The sequence below is a fragment of the Mastigoproctus giganteus genome, chromosome 12 (genome assembly GCF_048544385.1).
Source record: "Mastigoproctus giganteus isolate SK-2022 chromosome 12, ASM4854438v1, whole genome shotgun sequence".
In the NCBI taxonomy this organism is placed as follows: domain Eukaryota; kingdom Metazoa; phylum Arthropoda; class Arachnida; order Uropygi; family Thelyphonidae; genus Mastigoproctus; species Mastigoproctus giganteus.
The window spans coordinates 81,000,321-81,023,020 of record NC_143586.1 but is presented as its reverse complement, the minus strand read 5'-3'; the positions used below and the strand labels follow the sequence as shown (position 1 = coordinate 81,023,020).

At 36.6% G+C, this 22,700-nt stretch overlaps 1 protein-coding gene across 2 annotated transcripts in view; it reads right to left on the bottom strand.

Moving 5' to 3' along the window:
* The window catches only part of Vps13B (vacuolar protein sorting 13B), a 965,007-nt gene that overhangs the window by 357,497 nt on the left and 584,810 nt on the right, over positions 1-22,700 (bottom strand). For both annotated transcript variants that reach the window (XM_090386413.1, XM_090386414.1), the window contains exons 30-32: positions 22,365-22,478; positions 22,061-22,162; positions 10,871-10,975 (exon numbers count right to left, since the gene is read on the bottom strand). In XM_090386413.1, coding sequence (XP_090242539.1) covers positions 10,871-10,975; positions 22,061-22,162; positions 22,365-22,478 — 321 coding nt within the window. The remainder of the gene's footprint in view (positions 1-10,870; positions 10,976-22,060; positions 22,163-22,364; positions 22,479-22,700) is intronic.

Sequence of the window (22,700 nt, the reverse complement as noted above, 5' to 3'; positions counted from 1 at the left end):
ACTTTTGTTTTAGCCATATTCATCTTTAGTCCAAAATCCTTACTAACTGTGCATAACTGATTAAGATTTTCCTCTAATTCTTTGGGATCGTGGCTTATAACCACAATGTCATCTGCAAATCGTAAATGGTTTAGGTACTCTCCGTTCAAATTGACTCCTTTCTGCGACCAGTCTAATCTTCTGAAAGCTTCCTCAAGGGCAGCAGTAAACAGCTTCGGAGATATTGTGTCTCCTTGTCAAACTCCTTTCTCAATTTTAAATTTGCTACTGTCTTTGTCTAGTCTAATAAAGGAGGTAGCACTCTCATATATTTTCTTCAAAATCATAATATATGGGGTATCTATGCCTTGTCTTTCCAGTGCCCGAAACATTGCCTTATGCTGTATGGAGTCAAATGCCTTTTCATAATCCACAAATGCCAGGCATAATAGTGTTTTATATTCATTTGCTTTCTCCATTAGCTGTGATATTACATGAAGGTGATCCATAGTTGAGAATCCTGTCCTAAAGCCCACTTGCTCTTTCGGTTGATTCTCATCAAGTATTCTTTCTAATCTGTTAGTAATGACCCTTGTGAACAACTTGTAGATGTGGGATAACAAGCTAATTGGTCTATAATTTCGAATTTCTGATTTATCTCCTTTTTTATGCAGCAAAACTATGATTGCATTATTCCACTGCTTAGGCGTCACACCTTTTCTAATGCACTTTGTGAAGAGCCTTGCCAGTTTTTGTGTTATGTCTCTTCCTCCCAATTTTAACAACTCTACAGTAACTTCATCTTCCCCCGGGGCTTTCCGGTTCTTCATTTTCTTCAATGCATGTTCTACCTCATCAGGAAGAATATCGGGTATGTCGTATGTGTTGCTACTTTGCAATCCATCTTCCCCACTGCTGGTATCATTCCCTCGCTCCTTGTATAATTCTCTATAGTAGTCTTCTGCTATTTGAATTATGCCTTCTCTGCTGTTTATAAGTACACCATCGCTATTCTTCAGTTTCAGTATCATTTGTCTTTCTGTATTACTGCTCATGGCTGCTGATTTAAATCCTTTGTTTTCCCTTAATGCTTGTTCTACTTTTCTTGTGTTAAATCTTCTTATGTCCTCTCTGAATCTCTTTCTAATGGCTTTGCATAACTGAGTATACTCAATTTTCTCCCTGTCAGTGTTTTTCTTGCTCTTCATTTGTCGTCTTCGGTTCATCATTACAAGTGTTTCTTGACTAATTTTTTCTTCTTTGGATTTCTGTTTCCCTATAGGTTTCTTGGGCTTTATCACTTTCAGAAAGTTGTAATATTCCTCGTTGATATCTTGGTCCTGAGCAGTCTGCAAAAGCTCAAACGTGTTCTTAAGTTCCAGTACATACTGCTTTTTCTCCTCCTCTGTTATCTCAAAGACCTTTGTATTATTTACTCGAGTCAGTTTTTTCCTTTCCTTTCCTACATCTACATCAAGTGTACATCTTACCATTCTGTGATCACTTCCAACATTTACCTTATTCAGGACGGTAACATCATTCACAATATATATTCTGTTAGTGAGGATGAAGTCGATTTCATTAGTTGTTAATCCATTTGGACTCTTCCATGTCCACTTTCTGTTCACCCTTTTCTTGAAAAAAGTGTTCATTACTGACAGTCCTTGAGATTCTGCAAATTCCACAAGTCTTTCACCTCTTTGATTTCTTTCACCAATTCCAAAATTTCCTATAGTTCCTCTTTCTGCGCTGTTTTGCCTTTTTCCAACCTTAGCATTGAAGTCCCCCATAATAATAGTGTAGTGGGTTTTCTGCTCATCTAGAAGACTCTCAATTTCGGTGTACATTTCTTCAACCTCTTCATCATCATGGCTCGATGTTGGTGCATAAATCATTATAATCTTTAGCTTGTACCTCTTAGAAATCTTGAGTATTAGCCTTGACACCCTTGGTGATGTACTTTTGAATTCCAAAATGTTGTTTTTAAAATCTTTATGGACCAGGAAACCCAACTCCACCTTCACTCCTTTCACTGTTTCCATTGGTGTACAGCAGATTTCCACTTGATAAACTTATAAGTGATTCATTTCTTCTTCTTGTTTCAGCCAAACCGATGATATTCCAATTCACATTTTCTAATTCCTTTTCCAGCTCTAATATCCTTTCTTCACCGATGAGTGATCGTACGTTATAACAGGCCAAGTTCAGTTTCCGTGCATGGCAGCCTGGTCGTACCCAGAGATTCTTAGCACCCTCTGCTTCCACTCTGATCCTCTCGCTGCCGTAAGAGGGAGAGTGAAAGCTGCTGGGGACTGAGGGCCATTTGTATTGTTGTGCTCTCATGCTGGAGGGTTTGGTCTTTTCCTCTTCACGCTGACCAGGCGTCTTGAAGAGAACCACTCTACACGTTCGTTGCCACCTAAGTGACATAACAGGGCTTACCATCGAGAAGGTGTGCATGAGTGGATTTTAGGGAGGCAGGCCAACCGGACTTCTCCTAAATCTTGTGTAATAGAGAAATATTGGATCCATCATTGTTTTAGGCTGAGTGTCTGATAACACACAGGATACCTGTTCCCCTCTAAGCCCCGAAAGTTTATTAGTGAATATTAAATTATCACATCATGATCCAATTCTTCATATGCATCACAATCACTTCCTACTATGTTTTCATCATCTGGAGAATTTCTAAAGGGCCTTTAATATGTTTATTTATGTTCACCTGCAGATCAAACTTCTCAGTAGTAAAAACATAAGAAAATAATCAAACAAATATACAGGAAAACAAAAAGCAACCCAAAATAAATAACACTCTCTCACAGCTGTCACTAAAAGGTACTGGGATTTTAGTATTAGTTATATAGTGTAAGGAAACACAGGCTTCTGCTGTACTGGCCCAAAAAATAAAAAAATAATAATAAGAAGAAAAAAAGAAAATAACGTAAAAATAAAAAGAATAATACTCAACAATAATAATAAGAGAATAAAATATTAAATAAATCAAAATTAATAAAAACAGAAAAGAAGATATAAAAAAAATATGATATATTATATAAAATGTACATAAGAAAATAAGTAATTATGTGCTTCCCTTCTCACATAGGGAAATTTGAATTTCTTCAAATTGTCAGCCTCAAATAATGGGAATAACTTGTTCCAGTAATTAACAACTCTCTAAAAGAAAAAACGTCTATTATCCAATCTAAACCTCTTCTACCATAATTTGAATGAATGTCCTCTAGTTCTGGAATCCTTTATAATAGTAAAACTTTTTCATTCATTCACTCATTCATTTTACTATCTCCCTCTCTATAAACCTCAATCAGTTCCCTCTAAGATGACTAGATATCAAGCTCTGTAGCCTACCTAATAGAAATCTTTCCTCCTATAGTCACCCTTATGCAGATCTCACCATGTAGGTCGCCTGTCTTTGAATCCTTTAAAGAGAAGCCCAATGTTTTTTTTTTTAAGACAAGGTCTCCATACTTGGACACAGCATTCTTACAATTGCCTATAGATGGGGATGTGATCTCCCAATGGGCTTTCCAGGCCAACTTTGTACACTGCTCAGAGAACTCATATCATAACTCCCAGATCTCTTTCTTCCTTTACTGTTTGTAATTCAGGTTCACTAAGTGTAATTTTAAAGTAATTCAAATTACAATGCAACGTAATGGAAGTTATTTTGCAAGATTAAACCATAGCTGCTACTTTTCTTACCATTTTTGGAGTTTGTACAAGTAATCCTGAAGGGGTTTTGCTTGGTATGGATCATTAACAAGTCTCTAAATCTCTTTACAAATGCAACTCAGAAAATTTTGCCATCATGCCATCTATCCCCTTGATCATGTTGTTTATGAAAATGAGAAACAACAGTGGTTCAAAAACCTATCCTCGAGGACCTCACTTCTGATATTACACCAATCAGAAGAATATTTATTAATCACAATCCTCTGCTTTCTGTCCTGCACATACCCCATGATCCATTTTAATCCCAACAAGTTTTAGCTTATACAGTAAACCTCTCATAAGAAACACATAAAATCTAAGGAAGTGCATCCAGTTGACATGGAGGAACAGTAAAATGTTGAGTGAGTTTGGTGTGACATAAGAATGGGAAAGCAAATTGAAAGTAGGGGAGTGTTATAGGCCTAATGATTTTGATGAGTACAACGAACAATTGAACAGAGGAATGGAGTGGGCCAGTAAATCAGATAGTCTTATAATGGATGATTTTAACTTCCCAGATATTGACTGGAACTTATGGGTTGGTCACTCGCACACTAGCAAGACTTTTGTGGATTTATTGAATAATTGTTTTCTACAGCAGCATGATCAAGAGGCAACCAGAGTGAGTAATACTCTTGATCTGATTATCAGCAGCGATTATTCATGCATTAAGAATCTGAAGATAAAGGAACCACTATGTGGCAGTGATTACAATGTACTCATGTGGAATTTGATCAAAGATGTAACTACCATCAGGGGTAAAGGAAAGGGTTTTTGCTTTCGTAAATGTGACTAGAGTGGACTCAGACAGTTTTTAAATTTTGTAAAGTGGGACCAACTGATGTTATCAACGGTAATAGTGTTCAAGTTTTACTGTTGGTAACTTGAAACACTGGTCAAGGTTTAGGCCTAAATGGATGTCAGATTTTGTTGTTGTTGTTGTTGTTGTTATTTGAAAGCTATTGGCACAAGAGCAGCTTAGGCTATAATGCGCCTAGTCTAGGTAGGAGAGTTTCGTATATCAGCATTTTTTCACTTTCCTTGTCGTTTATGGCAGAACCAAGATTCTGCTATATATATATATTTGTGTAGCTTCTCTATAAATGGTATACTATTAATTTTATATGTTTTGAAAGTATCCAGTTAACTTAAGGAAAGAGAAAACTTCGGTAATATTTGGCCGGTCATCTGAAATTGTTTTAAGAATTAGGTTGTTTTGTTTATTCATTATTGATTGAAAGGCTCTTTGATGTTCTCTATGAAATTTTAGACAGTTCACCATGAAGTGATGTATAGTCAGCGGAACTTGACAGTTTTGGCATTGAGAGGGGTGTTCACCTCTGAGTAGGTAAGAGTGAGTCCTATGTGTATGCCTGATTCACAATTGAGCGAGGATCACTTCTTCCTGTCTATTCGATCAGAAGCTAGTAGGCCACGGTCAAAGTGTTTCTTTAATTAGACAAAGTTTGTTGTTAGTCTGATCTAGCCAGTGTTGTTCCCATTGTTTTATACTGCTTTGGTGGATCAAGGACCTGTAATCTGTATATGGCATTGTGTGAAATGCATAATCAGAGGTGGAAGCTTCTTTTGCTGCTTTGTCTGCTCTTTCATTTCCAGTTATTCCTGTGTGGCCTGGGATCCAGCAGAATCTGATATTGTGATTTCTTTGTAATAGCTTTGATACTGAAAACTGGATGTGTTGTAGGATTGGGTGTCCTTTGGTATTTGCGTTCTGCAAGGCAGTAACAGAGCTAAGCGAGTCCGTGAAAATAATGCTGCTTGCTATCTGTTTATGTTTGATTTGGTTTATAGCCATTGAAATGGCTTGTAATTCGGCAGTAAAAATACTGCATTCTTTTGGGAGTTGTTGGATGAAGGTACAATCCTCAAAATGAATTGCAGCTCCTACACAAGTCTCTGATTTAGATCCATCTGTATATATGAAAGTGTGATGTGGATATTGTTCTTTGTATGCTGCATATAACTGCTGGTAGTTTTTTCTTGATAGAGTGTTTTTCCTCCAGGTTTGAAAATACATATCATATATGGGTTGAACTATGCACCATGGTGGAATGGTCTGTGCAATTGCAGTAGCTACGTTGTCATAATCAAGCTCTCGGCTTAGTAGTAAATCTTTCAAACGGATGTTGGCAGGTTGATTCATCCGTGGATGGGCTTGGTATATGTTTTCCCAGTTATATGAAAACAGAAAATCTCTATTTGGATGATCACTGATAGATTTTATCTTGACGGCATAGTGTAATAACAAGTTCTGTTGTCTAAGCTCTAATGAAGGTTCATGGGCTTCTGCATAAAGGCTTTGTATAGGTAAAGTTCAAAAAGCTCTGAGTGCTATACGGAGTGCACTGTGGTGTATGGGGTCTAACCATCTCAAAGCACTTGGTTTCGCTGAGTTGTAAACCGCTGCTCCATAATCTAGTTTGGCACGAACTATAGATCGATAAAGTTTGAGAAGTGTCTATATCGATCTGCTCCCCAAGTTGTTGCGGAAAGAACTCTGAGAATGTTTAATTTCTTTAAACAAGAAAGTCTGAGTTGTTTAATGTGATCAAGGAATGTTAGTTTCTTATCCAAGAGAAGTCCTAAGAATCTTATGCTTGGTACTACTGGGATAATATGTCCATCAAGTTTCAATTCAGGATCAGGGTGTACGTTTAGCTTTCTACAGAAGTGTATACACGCAGTTTTTTGTGTGAAAATCTGGAATCCATTTGCTTATTTTGTTTATTGTTCCTTGTAGATGCCATTCTATACTTCGCATATTCTGAAAGTGATAGGAAATGCTGAAATCGTCAATGTATAAAGCTGCGTCAATGATTCTTGGAATGTGCTTGGTTATTGTATTTATTTTAATAGCAAAAAGGGTAGTGCTAAGCACAGACCCCTGAGGTACGCCTACTTCTTGGATGAAAACCTTTGAAAGGACTGTCTGCAGCCTAACTTGGAATGTCCTGTGTTGCAAGAAATTTTGGATATATTTAGGAAGATGTCCACGTAAACCAAGGAGGTATAGGTTTTGGAGGATTCCATAACGCCATGCCGTATCGTAAGCTTTTTCTATATCAAAGCAGATCATGACGTGATGTTCCTTTTGGATGAAGGCATTCTGTATACTGTTTTCTAATTTTATAAGTAGGTCTAGTGTCAAGCGATTTTTCCTAAAACCATGCTGTGCCGGGTCGAGAAGATTATTACTGTTCAAATACCACATTAAATGAGCATTGATGATTTTTTCCGTAACTTTGCCAAGGCAACTTGTTAAAGCAATTGGACGGTAGTTGCGTGGATTACAAAGATCCTTTCCCGGTTTTGGGAAAGCCAGAATTATTGCATGATGCCAACTATCTGGAAACTGGTTTTCTAGAAAGATTTTGTTAAACAGTTCAAGTAATGCCATTTGAGATTGGTGGTCAAGTTCCTTTATCATCATGTAGTGAATTTGGTCTGGTCCTACAGCGCTTTGCTTTGTCTGCAACAGAGCTGTTTTTAATTCATGAAAGGTTAACGGAAGGTTGTACTGTTCATCATTTCTTGTGGAAAAATTCAGTTTGTGTTTTTCTATTCTTGCCTTGTATATTTGAAAACTAGGAGTATATGATGTGGTTGCTGATGTTTTGGCAAAGGTTTCGCCCAGTGCATTGGCTATTTCGAAAGGCTGTGCGGTGATTTGTCCATTCCCGTTTAGGATTGGAGGTGGATTAATCTGGTATCTGCCATTCATTTTGCTGATTTTATTCCAGACAGTTTGAGATGGTGTGGAACTTGTTAAAGTGGATGCAAATTTTATCCAGGATGCTTTGCTACTGGCTCTTCTAACATATCTGGCTCGCGCTCGTGCCTTTTTGAATAAAACAAGGTTCAGATGAATTAATGAGACTCGGGGAAGAGAAAAAAAGTGCATGAGATGCATAGAAATTATCAGAAGCCTATGGTCAATATAAGCTAGTCTGTAATCAAATCACAAAGGAGGTCAGGCAAGCGAAGGCAGATTAAGAGAAATCTTTGGCAAAGGATGTAGAGGAACAGAAAACTCTTCTGTAAAAGGAAGAGGATGAATCAGATTGAATAACCTAATGTATCTATAAGGAAGGGGATGAATCAGATTGGCCAACTGAATATCGATGGTTTCACTGTTGATGATCCTGCACAGGTAGCTGACAAACTGAATTAGTATTTTGCATCTACATTCACGCATGAGGAGTTATTAAAGGAGGAGAATGCCAGAAGTTTATCAAACTGTAATAGGGAGCAAAATGATTTTGTAATAACTAAGAGCAAAGTGGATGAGAAATAGTTGAAGTTAAACATAAGAAAGACACCTGTGGTGGATGGGATCTATCCAGGTTATATTAAAGGAGGCAGCAAAGGATGTAAGCAAACCCTGAGTCATGATTATGAGAGCATCCTTGTATTCAGGGGAGGTCCCCATGGACTGGAGATATCAAAATGCCCAAATTCACAAAGGGGAATCAAAGGGTGACAGGAGTAATTACAGACCTGTTGGTTTAACTTCTGTTCCAGTAATGCAGGATCATCTAGACACAGCAGCAGTTATAGTTCAGACACAGCATGGGTTTGTTAAGGGGAAGCCTTGTCTGACCAATTTGATTGATTGAATACTATGATGTGGTCACAAAAGAAATGGATGCAAAAAAATAACTTTGATATCATATACTTTAATTTTAGGAAATCTTTTGACACTGTTGCACATGGAAGAGTACTGTACAAATTGGAGCAGTATGGCATTAAGGGCAAGTTGCTGCTATATATAAAGGGATGGTTGAGTTGGGGAAGACAGAGAGTGGTTATCAATGGATACTGCTCTTCGTGGACTAATGTTATTAATGGAGTCCCCCAAGGTTCGGTGTTGGGCCCATTGTTGTTTTCTGTATTTATCAAAGATATTGATGAAAGTATATCAGGCTTAATGTCAAAGTTTGCAGATGATACAAAGGTTAGCAGGGTTGTTATTGACAGTAATGACAGTATGCCATTGCAATAGCATCCACAAAAGTTGAGCAGATGGGCTGAGAGATGGCAACTGAAGTTGCCACCTACCATTGACAAATTCTTTATAACAACATAGAACGTAATAATGAATCTCTAACAAATTAAATTGACAATATGCAATCAAATCTTGAAACTTATATTGAACCAAACAGCAAAAAGGTACATTCAGTAGTTACTGATATCAATAAAAAAGTAGATGTTAAGTGAACTACAAAATAAAAGAGAGAACCATGAGAACAATGCATATGGGTAGCAGTAACCCCATAGTAACATACGAACTGTGCAGTACTACCCTCAGGGAAGTGGAGAATTAAAAAGACCTTGGGGTAATTGTACATTCAGATATGAAGTTTTCTGAGCAGTGGAGACAGGCCGCAAGAGTAGCTCATGGGGTCTTGTCAATGATATACAGGAATTTTGCTAGCGGATAAGGAAGTGATTATCCTCTTATATAAGGCAATGGTCAGACCACACCTTGAGTACTGCATACAGGTCTGGAGACATCACTTTAAAAAGGATGCAGAGCTGCTAGAATGATTACAGAGGAGGGCAACAAGATTAATGAGTGGAACAAAGGGTTTTTCTTACCAAGGAAGGCTTAAGTTCTGCAAATTCCTAGTCTCCAATGTTTGGAGACTAGGTACCTGTTAAGTGATCTGATTGAGGTGTATAAAGCCTTGAATGGTTTGAGCAAGCTCAATGCTGATGGGATTCTTCCTCCTGCTCAGATTACACACTTGAGTTGGCATAAATTCAAACTGAGGAAAGACAGTTGTAGAATAGATGAGCTGAAATATGTCTTTAGCCAGCGGGTGATTGACTGCTGGAACAAGCTTCAATCTCTCATTGTGGAAGTTGACAGCTAAATAAATTCAAGGCAGAACAAAACAAACTTTTTGGAGTGAATGGGTGGGTGAAATGGAAAGGTTTTTTTTTTTTTCCCTGATGCTTTTATGTCTTGACGATATATGTATTGACAATATATTGGCACTTTATGTATTGACGATATATTGGCACTTTATGTATTGACGATATATTGGCACTTTCTGTAATTTAAAGGAATCTATCCTAAGTGTATTAATGATCTTATAATTAAACTCAATGGTTCCACACATTCTCTGACTACTCCCAAGAAAATTGCTAATATATGCCATCAACTCTGGGAGCCTTACTTGCCTTTAAGCTTGAAAGTTTTTCCCAATAAACAATCATCTGTAATTTAAAAATTGCTAATTTCACATGTTAACCTCCACTCATACCCATTCTTCACCACGAAGGGTCTTTTGTCAGAAAAGATCAATATGAAGTATACCTATTCAATTCATCAGCAACATCAGCTGAGTTATCTACTAAGACCTCTCCACACCTATTACACAAGGATCAGATCTGATTCATTTTCTTCTTTGTATTCACACACATTAAAAATTCCTTATTTCCATTCTTTGCACTCTTAGCCAGTGTTTTCTCATACTCAGCCTTTGCTGCCCTAACTTTTTCTGTGGTACTGTTATAGATCAATTAGCTGTTGTAGGCTTCAATACCTTTCATCACTCTGTACTTACCCATGCTATCTTTTTCTGCTCTATTAGACTGGCCAGCTCTGTATTCATCTATCTCCGCATCCTCCTCATGCCATATTTTCTTAATATTATATATGCATTCATTGTTTCTGTCATTATTGCTTTATAGGTATGCCGTAATTATAATTTATTCATCTCCTCCCCTCTGAGATCTGCCAAAATGAGAGATGCCATGTAGTGTCTTGAACTGTCATAATCCCCTTTCTTCAGATTAAAACCTGTCTTTGCCTTTAACTACTACAGCTTTCTTCATCTTCCACCTAACGACTGCATGTTCACTACTTACCAATGGTTCCTCTACTTTGAGCCCTATGACGTCATCTGATTTGTGAGTAATGATCCAAGTCTAAAATATTCTTAACCCTAATACTTTTTTCTAATATGCTCGTAAAAATAATAATCATATAGTTTATTTAAAATTTTTGAAGGTATGTACATTACACTGTACTTTTGGATCACAGAGTAAAGCATTTAAATAACCTAAGCAACTAATAAAAGGTTAAACCATAATTAATGGATCAAATTTAAATTTCACGGGTGAAATTACTTACTTGACCAAACCTCACAGTTTCTTGGGTGTTATTGCATATGATGTAATAATTTGGAACAACATAAGTTAGTGAATCTTTGGAAATGCCATTGTTTACATCAAATGCCTATAAATATGAAATATTATAGTATGTAAACCTTTTAATTTTCAAATGCTATTCAAAGTACAATAAAATTTAATTTAAAGAGCCCCCAAAATAAAGCTAATACATGTATGAATAAATATTTACACACACACACACACGCACGCACACAATAACAATAAAAAATTCACATACAGTTGTAAGTAAGGTTTTTAATAAATGAAAAAAACAAGGATCAAATGTTGTTTTTGGTCATCTATTCTCTCTTTTTTCTGTTTGCAAAATGCCTGCTTTTATGTGCATATGCAAATGCATAAAGTGTCTATTACCTGTGTTATGTACACCTAAATGTCCTGGTCTGTCTGTAAGTAAGAATTCTTTTTTTTTTTTCCAACTCAATAAGGAAAAGTCAGTTTGACACCAAATTTTTAGAGAATGTCTCCACATTTCCTTCCTGTCAGAAATCATTGGTTCCTTGGAAGCTTTCAAGCCCAATTACGATTCCAGACACTGGTACCTTCTTTCCCCACAGAAATCTATATACATATATAAATATGAAAACGTGTTTTGGGCATTACTTAAAAAAGAAAAATTAGATAAACACCAAATTTTTATATGTTTTAATGGTCCCTAGGGAGGTTTAGTTCAATTCCGTAGTTCTGAAACCTCCTATCCACCCACTACAGAAGCACCACAGTACATTTTATACAACAGTTCTGATCTTTTTCAAAATTTGATGACTTTTAGGATATTTATCTAGACGACTGTAACCAAAAAGAGGCATTTACCAAAAATATTTTGGTAAATGCTTCTTGAGTACAATAAAGGTTTTAGGCACATTATTTAATAATCAAACATGCCTGCAAAAACAAAATACATACATTACATAACATTTTTTATTTTTTTTTATTTTCAGGTCTTATAGTTTTTATTTGTACTTTTAATTTAAATATAAAAGAGTCAGCTGATAAGAAAATTTAATATCCTATTATTCAGAATCATTGGAAGGAGATGAGTGAAATCAAGAGAACAATGGTGCAGTTACAGTGTGCTCAAAAGTTAAGGAAAGCACAAACCTTTTTATTTGAAAAAATTAGTTCCATGTTTTCATATTCATTTATGGCAGAAAAAAAAAAAAAAAAAAAAACTCATCTCTGTCTATGTAGACAAATTCATGCACAACTGCTACAGCCTGCAAATCAGGTAACCACATAAAAGCAGCCTATTTTTTAAAAACTTGTTTCGTATTTATTGTTTGCACTATCAATTTCACAATAGCATTCGCTGTGAGAATGTCCCAAAGATGCTATCTTGATGATTCACTGGGATGGAAAGCAATTAATGGTGAGCACCATGGCTTATTACTCCTGATTCTGGATAACCCTCTGTTGGCATCAATTCAAATGAGTGTGTTTGTGGATAGGGTTCAGGGAAAACAGGTGCAACCATTCATCATGCATGAAGATTCCACTTATGAAGCCTGTAGGGAATGAAGAACTAGATTCCAACCTGCTGTCACTATAAAAAGAGACATGTTTAATGGCAAGGGCTGGAATCACCATAAATGACAATACAGGTCTCCCAATGTTCTTGCAAGGAACCCTCATGATTGTAAGGTATTGCAATGAGATCCATAATCCTCATGTTTACCTCTTTGCAGGAGTGATTAGTTCAGCCCTTCTTAATTGGATGATAATACATGTCTTCACAAGCAAATCAATAGCTTTCAGAGAAATAACAGCCTACAGCAAATGGCTGGTCAGATTTCCAGACTTTGTCCAACAGATCATGCTTGAAATGGGCTTGCATCAGCCCTTAAGCAAGAATAGAAAATGATACCTCCAACACTAATTTAACGGTCTTATTCCCAGAATGGGGAGACTATGCCTTTATTGTGACCTATATGATGTGCCTTATTACAGAATATTTCCATGGATTATCAATGTATCATTTCTGGCTGCTCATGAGCTCATTTACACAACTCTGTCATTTCATATTGGAATTTGTGCATCATTAAGACATGTTAAAGCAAACATCTCACTAATATTATTTTTAATTTATATTATTGTGTTTGGGCATGGTTTGCTGGGAGATATTTGGCAAAATAATGCAAGGAGCTGTGTAGCATTATCCAAAAAATAGAAAAATAAAAATTAATTAATTAATTTAAATCAAATTAGATTAGAAAGTAACATAATCAATGTCACCTTCCTTCACTTCATTTACCTACTTTTTATCAAATATTTATCCAATCCCTCTAATTTTAGACAAACTTGAAAATTCCACAACAGTAGGTAGGAGTTATTTCCAACAGTCAATCTCTCTTTGACTAAAGGAAAACTTTTAAATATTGAATCTACAATTATCCTCTCTCAATTTAAGTTTATCCCCTTCCCTTTGTATGTCATGTGAATAAGCATAAAAATTCCCTCAGCATTTAGTTTATGCACACCTCTCAAGGCCTAAAATACCTTAATCAGGTCAATCTACAGATGCTGGTTTCTAAACACCTACTTACAGAACTCAAGTCTACCTTGATAAGATAGTATCATTATTGTATATAATAGAACAATCACCTCTTTATCTCTACTGGAAAAGTTCCTATATATAATTGACAGAACACTATGAGCTGCCCTAGCAACCTGTCTACACTGTTGAGAAAACTTTATATCAAATTGTATAATATTCCTAAGTCCTTTTCATTATTAACAATCTTGAGTTTGGTGCTACCCAAGTAGTAAGTTATTCCAGGATTTCTGCTACCCAGATGCAAGACCTAAATATGCTAAACCTCAGCTGCCATTTCTCAACCCATCACAATAATTTATCAAAGTGTTGTTGAAGGAGCATACCCTGGTTACTACCATTAACAAGCAACTGGTGGCACCTCAAAGTGTGGCAAATACAGAGGTGCTACACCTGGTAGATACACAAATTTCCCGGCGCCTCCGTAGCCAGGTGGGAAGGAGCAACAGTGCGTAGCACACGCTTCTTGATTAGACCGGGGTTCGAGCCCGTCACCACCAAATACGGAGGATGCGGAAAGGTCAGGGAATGACCACCGCATATTCCCAGAGCAATATGGCCTTAGTTGCTAATGCTCCTAAAAACCAAACAACAAAACACAAATTTCTTTTAAATTTCTAGAAAAGTATTGGGTTTTTCAATTATGCTTGCAGAATCAATATTTTATCTTTTCTAAATGAGCTGCAATACTTTTGTATGTATTATTTTATTTATATTATTTATTTATTTATATTTTTATTTTATTTAGGCTTGATTAAAACCTTAAGGTTTTTATCAAGCCTAAAATCTCTATCGTCCTTCACTAAACTATAAAACCCACATACTCATCTTCTATTTGGAAAAGAATTGGCTGCTATATTCCCCCTCTAAATAGTTGGTCCATACTCTCTCTCTGGTGCTATTGGACAATAGAATTAAATCCCTGAATAGGTTTGTTCCAGGATGATTCTTGGACCTTACTAATGCATTCAATATTGATTTTTCACTATTTATGAGTGAAAAAAAGTATAAAGCTTAAACACTTCACAAAATTATTATTCTGGAATAACTGGCTCTTTTTTTTTCTCACATATTCACTATATAATAATGCCTGGAAATGCCTTAACACAGTGGTATTTAATATTTGCCTGTATGTTTCCCGTAACTGTAATATTTAAGTTTGTGGTCATGTTTATAGTAGTAGTAATGGCAAATGATGCAAGAAATCAAGCTTATCAAGCATCAGCTAAAAAAAATGCAGTTCACCCTTGAATTTATTCAACCCATCTACTTCCACAACAGATGGAAGCCTGTCCAACAGTCAACCAACCCCTTGGATGAAAGCAAACCTCTACGCATCTATCCAGTAACCATCCTTCCTCAACTTGAATTTATGCCCCCTCATGTGTGCAGTCTCAGTAAGTGGAAGAATACCATTAACTTTCAGCTTATTCAATCCATTCAAGACTTTAAACACCTCACTCATATCTCCCCGCAGGTGCCTGGTCTCAAGATGCTGCAATTTGCAGAACTGAAGCCTTTCTAGGCTTCAGTTCTGCAAATTGCAGCAGGTGTAAGAAACAAAAGGGTACTCTTAGCTTTGCCCTTCTCTGCATCCATTCCAGTAGATCTATGTCCTTCCTAAAGTGAGGCCTCCAACCTGTATACAGTACTCAAGATGCTGCCTCACCATGGCCTTATACAAAGGGATAATCACCTCCTTATCCCTGCTAGCAAAATTTCTGTATATCATTGACAAAACCCCATAAGTTGTATTGGCAGCATGTCTCTCAGAGAATTTCATGTCTGACTGCACAACAACAACAACCCAGGTCTTCTTTACTCTCCATTACCCTGAATGTAGTACCACACAGTTTATAAGTTACTGTGGGATTACTGCTACCCATGTGTAGTACCTTGCATTTGTCAATGTTAAAGTTCAACTTCCATTTCTCAGACCATTGACTCAATTTTCATAGATCTTGTTGCAAAAGTTCACTCTGATGACTGTCATTAACCACCCTGCCAACCTTTGTATCATCTGCAAACTTAAACATTAAGCCTGATATACCTTCATCAATATCATTGATAAATAATGAAAACAACAATGGACCCAGCACCGAACTCTGGGGAACTCCACTAATAACATCAGTCCATGAAGAGCAGTTCCCATCCCTTTATCCATAGCAGTAACTTGCCCTTAATACCACATTGCTCCAGTTTGTACAGCAGTCTTTTTATGTGCAACAATATCAAAGGCCTTCCTGAAATCCAAGTATATATCAAAATTATGTTTTGCATATAGTTCCTTGGTCACTGCATCATAGTCACCTATCAACTTTTTTAGACAAGACTGCCCTTTAACAAATCCATGCTGTGATTGCAGTATAATTGCATGCCTGTCCAAATGGTCCTGCATTTCTTCTTTAACCAGTGCTTCCATTATTTTCCCTGGAACAGATGTTAAGCTAACAGGTCTGCAGTTACTCATGTCACCTCATTCCCCTTTTATGAATTGGGGATATATTCGCACTTCTCCAGTCCACAGAGACCTCCCCTGAATCAAAGGATGCTCTCATGATTATGGCCAAGGGTTTGCTTATCTCCTTTGCTGCCTCCCTTAATATAACTGGATAGATAACATCCATTTCAGGCGGCTTTTTTATGTCCATTTTCAACAATTTCTCTTCTACTTTCTGTACAGTCATCACCAAGTCATTTAACTCCTCGTTAGAGTTTTATAAACTCCTGGTATCCCCTTCCCTAAAAAAAATTCTTATGTGTGAATGTAGATGCAAAATACCAATTCAATTTGTCCACAACCTGAGCAGGGTCATCAACAGTTAACCCACAGTCGTGAAGTGGTCCAATGTGATTCAACCCCATCCTCCTACTGTTAATATAAGTATAGAAGGCTTTGCTGTTTTTCTCTTCATTTTTTGTCAGAGACTTCTCATAATCTGCCTTTTCTTGCCTAACCTCCATTGCGACTTGATTACAGACTAATTTATCTATCGTATGTTTCTGTAACACCTGATAATTAATATGCATCCCATGCATTTTTCTTCTCTGCCACATGTCTCAATAGTTCACCTGACATCCATTTAAGTCTAAGCCTTGAACAGTATTTCTTTGTTGGTATGAAAAGCCTAGCACAGGGGTGGCAAACCCATGGCACACATACAAATTTCTTGGGCACGCAGAATTCAGAGAGTCCCAAATATTTTTCCACTCTCGAAATATCTCCTCCAAGAATCCTTGAGTCTTAACCTGTGCACATCCATTCTCTCTGCCAGGCATGTAGTGATTTTGCACCATTTGGCAAATAGCTGCATTCATGCAGTGATTTGTTTGAAGTCAGAGTGGTAAGATGTACTGACAAAACTGTGACAAAATTATGTGATTAAATGTCTTGAATATTGCCTTCTGAGGGGCATGCAAGGGTAATCTTTTAAAGGGTTTAGCCAGTTTTAGTACGCATCCTTAAAAAGGTTCACCACCACTGGCCTAGCAGCTTACTTGATTACATCCCTGAATACTTGCTATTTAGAATTTGTTGTTAGTGACATCATCAGTTGGTACCACTACACAAAATTTAAAAATTGTGTGAGATCACTGTAGTCACCTTACAAAAGCCTTTCCCGTAACTGTTAACAGTAGTTATGTCTTTAATCAAATTACACATTAGTACACTGTAAATGTTGTCACTCAATGGGTCTTTTACTTGCAGAATCTTAATGCATGAAGAATCACTGCTGATAACTAGATCAAGAGTATTGCTTCCTCTTATTGCCTCTATAACATGCTGCTGTGGAAAAGAGTCATCCAGGAAATCCACAAAAGTCTTGTGTGTGTGTGTGACCAACCCACAAATTCCAATCAACATTTGGAAAGTTAAAATCCCCTATTATGAGACGTTCTGATTTTCTGGCTCACTCTATTTCCCTGTATAGCTGTTTGGCATACTCAACACACTCCTACTCTCAATTTTGTTTTCCCAGTACAAATATCACATCAAACTGACTCAACATTGCACTTGTCACCCAAGTCAACTGGATACACTGCCTTAGTTTTAGTATTCTCCCTCCACCTCTACTATCCTGTCTGGCCTTCCTGTATATGATTAACATTGTGGTGAGATTCAATATTCCTTACATTTTGAGGGTACAGCTCTAAAACGGTGTTCACAGGCCGGCCGCTAGTTAGTACACAGGATCGAACCTATTGGTAACTCTCTAGGAGGCTTCCGGATCAGCTACTGTATAATCTTGCTACCTCTAGTTTGCCAGAGAGTGACTGGAGGGAGTCCGAGTAATGTGTATGCGAGGAGCATTGTCGAGCCCACGTTATGTCAAGGATCTGGGTATATTCTTACCATGTGTACGCCATATCCAAAAATTTCATTACTTCATAAAGCATGTCCCACCCACTTTTTCTTACTATTGAATACACCATGAATTGTCAAACTAATAGAGCAAGCTTATCTGCAAAAAGATCTAAACCTCCCAAGCACTTCCTAATTCATTTCACAAATATACATGGTCTCAATTCTAATCTCAACGATGTCCATTTCCACTTGCAGTCTGCCAAACCCCATGTACGTTTTCTGACAGAATCTCAGTTATTGGTTGATTCAACTACTGCTCATCTCAGATGCCCAAATTATTCGCTGTATGATTCTTTTCGCCTCCAAGGTGGTACTTGTGCATATGTCCGTTCTGATATTCCCTGTCAGAGAATTGGCAATTTGGAATCTCCTCACTTTGATGTTCTCTGGCTTAAAATCTCTCTACTTCATTGTGTCAAATTCATCTGTTGTCTCTCTACCGTTCTCCCAAATCCACTCATCACTTGGAACTCTTTGACTTCCTCTCTTTGCAACTTGACTTTCTCCAGTCCCACTTTGCTAACAGTGAGGTAATTATCCTTGGTGATTTTAATGTTCACAACTCCAGCTGGCTTCCGTTTTCTAGTCGCACCGACCCAGCAGTCAAGATGCTGAAGCTTTTGCAATTGCTAATGACCTAGCACAGATTGTTCATTTACTTACAAGAATACCAGACAATCCTAATAATACAGCCAATACGCTTGATCTTTTTCTCACAAACAACCCTTCTAAGTACACGGCCGAAGTGAGAGGGCACTTCAGATCACAACTTGGTGATTGTCTCTTCTCCAATGGAACCTTTATCTCATGGCTATTCCCAACCTCGTGTTGTTTGGCATTACAAGAATGCAAAATGGGATGACCTACGAGACTTCTTTTCTTCTTTTCCATGGTCGGATTACTGTTTCAAAACTTCTGATGTCAACGTTTGCTCAGATCGTGTCAGTGAAATTATTCTTGCAGGAATGGAATCCTTCATCCCACACTCCACTTTAAAATCTCGTCCTTTATCTAAACCTTGGTTTTCCAATAAATGTGCTAAGGTTGTTCAAGAGAAGAATGTTGCATATCGTAATTGGCTTGTTTCTAATTCTGCAGTTTCATTTTCTGCCTACACCAAAGCTCGCAACAATTGTAAAGCAGTTATTAACTAGTCCAAACTAGAGTTTGAACAGGTTAAGAGTAGAAAACTTGCTTCTTGCCCTAATGGTAGCCGAGCATTCTGGTCTCTTGCCAAAGCTATTGGCCGCAACTTTTGCCCATCTCTGCTCCCACCTCTGTCCAAACCAGATGGTTCTGTTGTCACTTCATCCAAGGATAAAGCTCACCTGCTAGCATCCCATTTTTCTTTCAACTCATGCATTAACGATCTTGGTAAAACACCTTCCACTATTCCCAACACGCTCCATTTAATGCCTCCTGTGGTCTTAAGTCAAAAGGATGTCAGAAGGATTTTGACGAATCTTGATGCTAAGAAAGCTCCAGGTCCCGATGGTATTTCTCCACTTGTTCTCAAAACCTGTGCTCCTGAACTTACTCCTATTCTTTACCACCTTTTTTCACTTTCTTATTCCAAAGGTGTTTTTCCTTCTGCTTGGAAATTTGCTCATATCCAGCCAGTTCCTAAAAAGGGTGACAAATCCCTCCCATTGTGTGAGATCACTGTAGTCACCTTACAAAAGCAAAAGCCTTTCCCGTAACTGTTAACAGTAGTTATGTCTTTAATCAAATTATCCCATTGCAATTACTTCTACTCTTTCTAAAGTAATGGAGATCTCAATTAACCGCCAAATTTTAAACTACCTAGAGACCTTCCATCTGATCAACGATCGCCAGTATGGATTCCGTCAGTGTCGATCCACTGGTGATATTCTGGCTTATGTTACCCATTTATGGACTAATTCAATGGAAAGGTTCGGCGAAATACAAGTAGTTGCTCTTGACATCTCAAAGGCTTTCAATCGTGTTAGACAAAAAGGTCTTCTAAACAAGCTTCCATCTTATGGTTTGCTAACTGTTTTTAGTAATTGGTTATCCAGTTTTCTCTCTGATCGCTCACTGAGGGTGATGGTAGATGGCTCTCTGTCTTCTAACTTCTCCACTAATGCCGGTTTCCCCCAAGGTTCAGTTCTTTCCCCCACTCTTTCCTCTTGTATATTAATGACCTTCTTCCATTGACTGGAAACCCTATCCATAGTTTTGCCGATGATAGCACATTGCATTCAACTTTCCATTTTGAGAAAACTTGCCCTGCTCAGTCAGCTTCAACTTCTCAAATATCTGCTACCAATTCCTCAAATGCCGATCTTCAGGTAATTCTCCAGTGGGGCAAAGACAACTTAGTTGATTTAAACCCTTCTAAAACTCAGTGTTATCTTATATCTCTCAAAAAGGATTCTTCTGCTCCTATGCTTATCTTTAGTGACACTCCGATTTCTAGGCAAAATGATATATCTCTTTTGGGGATTACCCTGAATTCTAATCTCTCTTGGCACAAGCACATTACAAATATTGCTTCTTCTGCATCTAAAAAACTTGGTTTTCTCTTTCGCTCTCGACGTTACTTTTCTTCCAAATAGCTGCTCACTCTGTATAAATTGCAAATCCGCCCTGCCATGGAATATTGTTCCCACATCTGGGGTGGTGCCCCCAAAACCTCTCTTGAAATGGTGTATTTATGAATTTTTAGCATTTATTTATTGCAATTAATGCTCATAATTTCGATTTTTTGACACTTGATACTAGAAAAAAAGAACTCATAAAGTGCAAACGCATAAAGCGGGAACTGCCTGTATTGTACTCCACATATTCATTCAGTATCACTTATGTCTGAGTGACACATCTCCACTATTCCTACAATATTTGCATTCGACGACTTAATCAGTACTTCAAATTTATTTATTTATTTATTAATTATATTAATAAATAAATATATTAATTTATATTAATTATATTAATTTATATAAATATAAGTCTTATATTAATTTATTAATATAAGACTTAAAAATTGTTTATGCTTAAAGAAAAACCATACTTTAATTAATATTTAATCTACATTTGAAATTTAAACTAAATATTAATATATTAAACTCTATAAAATTTAGCACTTTATAATCTGGAATTCTTTAAAAACTTGGTACATATTCAAAAAAATCATTTTAAAATCTGGAAATATTAAGAAAGCAATCCAGTAATTGTATCAATGAAACCAATGAAACAAATCTTAAAGACAAAATACAAAATAGTTTGCATTTGTCTTTAAGAGTCCATGAAAAAAAGGATAATATTTCTCTCTTTATAAGCTATTTCCAGTACTATTTTGTCAATTAATTCTTGCTGAATTAAGACCCACTGCACAGATAATGCAGTGTGTCTTAATTCTCAAAACAGAATAAAGTTAACTTTGAAACAAGTTGCCTGATACTGCACTACTTTTAAACAGAGGGGCCTCAACTAAAGGGTTAATTGACCATCTGTTTAAAAGATGAGACTGCCATGACAGCCTCTTTCAGCTGTTATAAAAGTCATTTTTATTGCAATTATAACTAGTCATGCATCCTGTCAGTGTATGACTATAGCAGGGAAAGAACAACAGGTGGCTCCAGGTCACTTGCTTGACTCCTCATTCTGTACTAACACTTCTGTACTATGGAACAGAAGGCCTAGTGAGTGACCTTGACTATGTTGTTTTTCTTCTCTGCTATAATTATAATGGTGACATAAACAAAACTTAGTAATCTTCATTATTTCATGTGAGAGACTGATTGAATTTCTCCAAAGTATATTATTCAAATAAAATGTTATATAAACTGATAAAAACTGCCATGTTATAATCATTATTCCTCAAGAAGAATAGTTTTTTCTTATTCTTCATTGCAAAAGTTTTTGCCTCTGAAGCACATCCGTTAACATTTGCAGTGCTTATTTTATTGTTATTTGTTGATATTTTAACAAATTGATATGTTATTTACATTTTAATCACTAGAACTATCTTTCTTTCAATATAAATGTTTAGAGATATAAATAAATTCAGCTTTTTCTTAATATTTACTGCAATGTGCTTCTCCAAAACTCTCGACTGACCACTAGGTATAACTCTCTAAAATGCAGAAAATTTTAAAATTTGGCACCTCTCAATCCCTGACATGACAGATTTTAAACAGTTTGCTGTATTTAATTTAAATTTCAAATATTAGTTGAACTGAAGTAATACATACTTGGGACCATATATGGGCAGCATAACTGAATGTGTGAACAAGAGACTGGCTTATTCTTAAAAAACATGGATGAAGAGTAACGTCTGCTTCTAGCACTGGAGGCTAAAAGTAATTGGAGAGAAAATAATGTGGATTTTAACTTATTTTTATAACTAAAATATGAGATATGACTTGGTTATTTTGCACACTCAGTTATTTTAGTTAAAATATTAAGGAATTTGGTTTATGGCACAAATATAGCAAAACACACATGCACATATAGGGAGGAAAAAGAGGTAAAAACCAAAACAAAATGGCAACATACCTTTCCTTGTTCTTTCGTTAATATTAATTCCCCTTGCAAATCTACTTGTTCTACTACATTTTGCATTGTTAAGTTCCTGTATTCCAAAATATCACAGCTCAAACTGCCCACTACCTGTCAAAAATGTGTCACACAGATAAGAAAAAAAAATTTCCAAATAGGTTTCTGGTTATACAGGGTGTTTCAAAAATAGTTTTACAACTTTGGAAGTGTATATAAATTTATGTAGAGGACGTACACAATATCTTGAAATGTCAAAATGTAGCTTTTGCTACATTTTGAGATTTCAAGATATTGTTTCAAGTTTTACCTCGGATAGTTATGATTCAATACAGC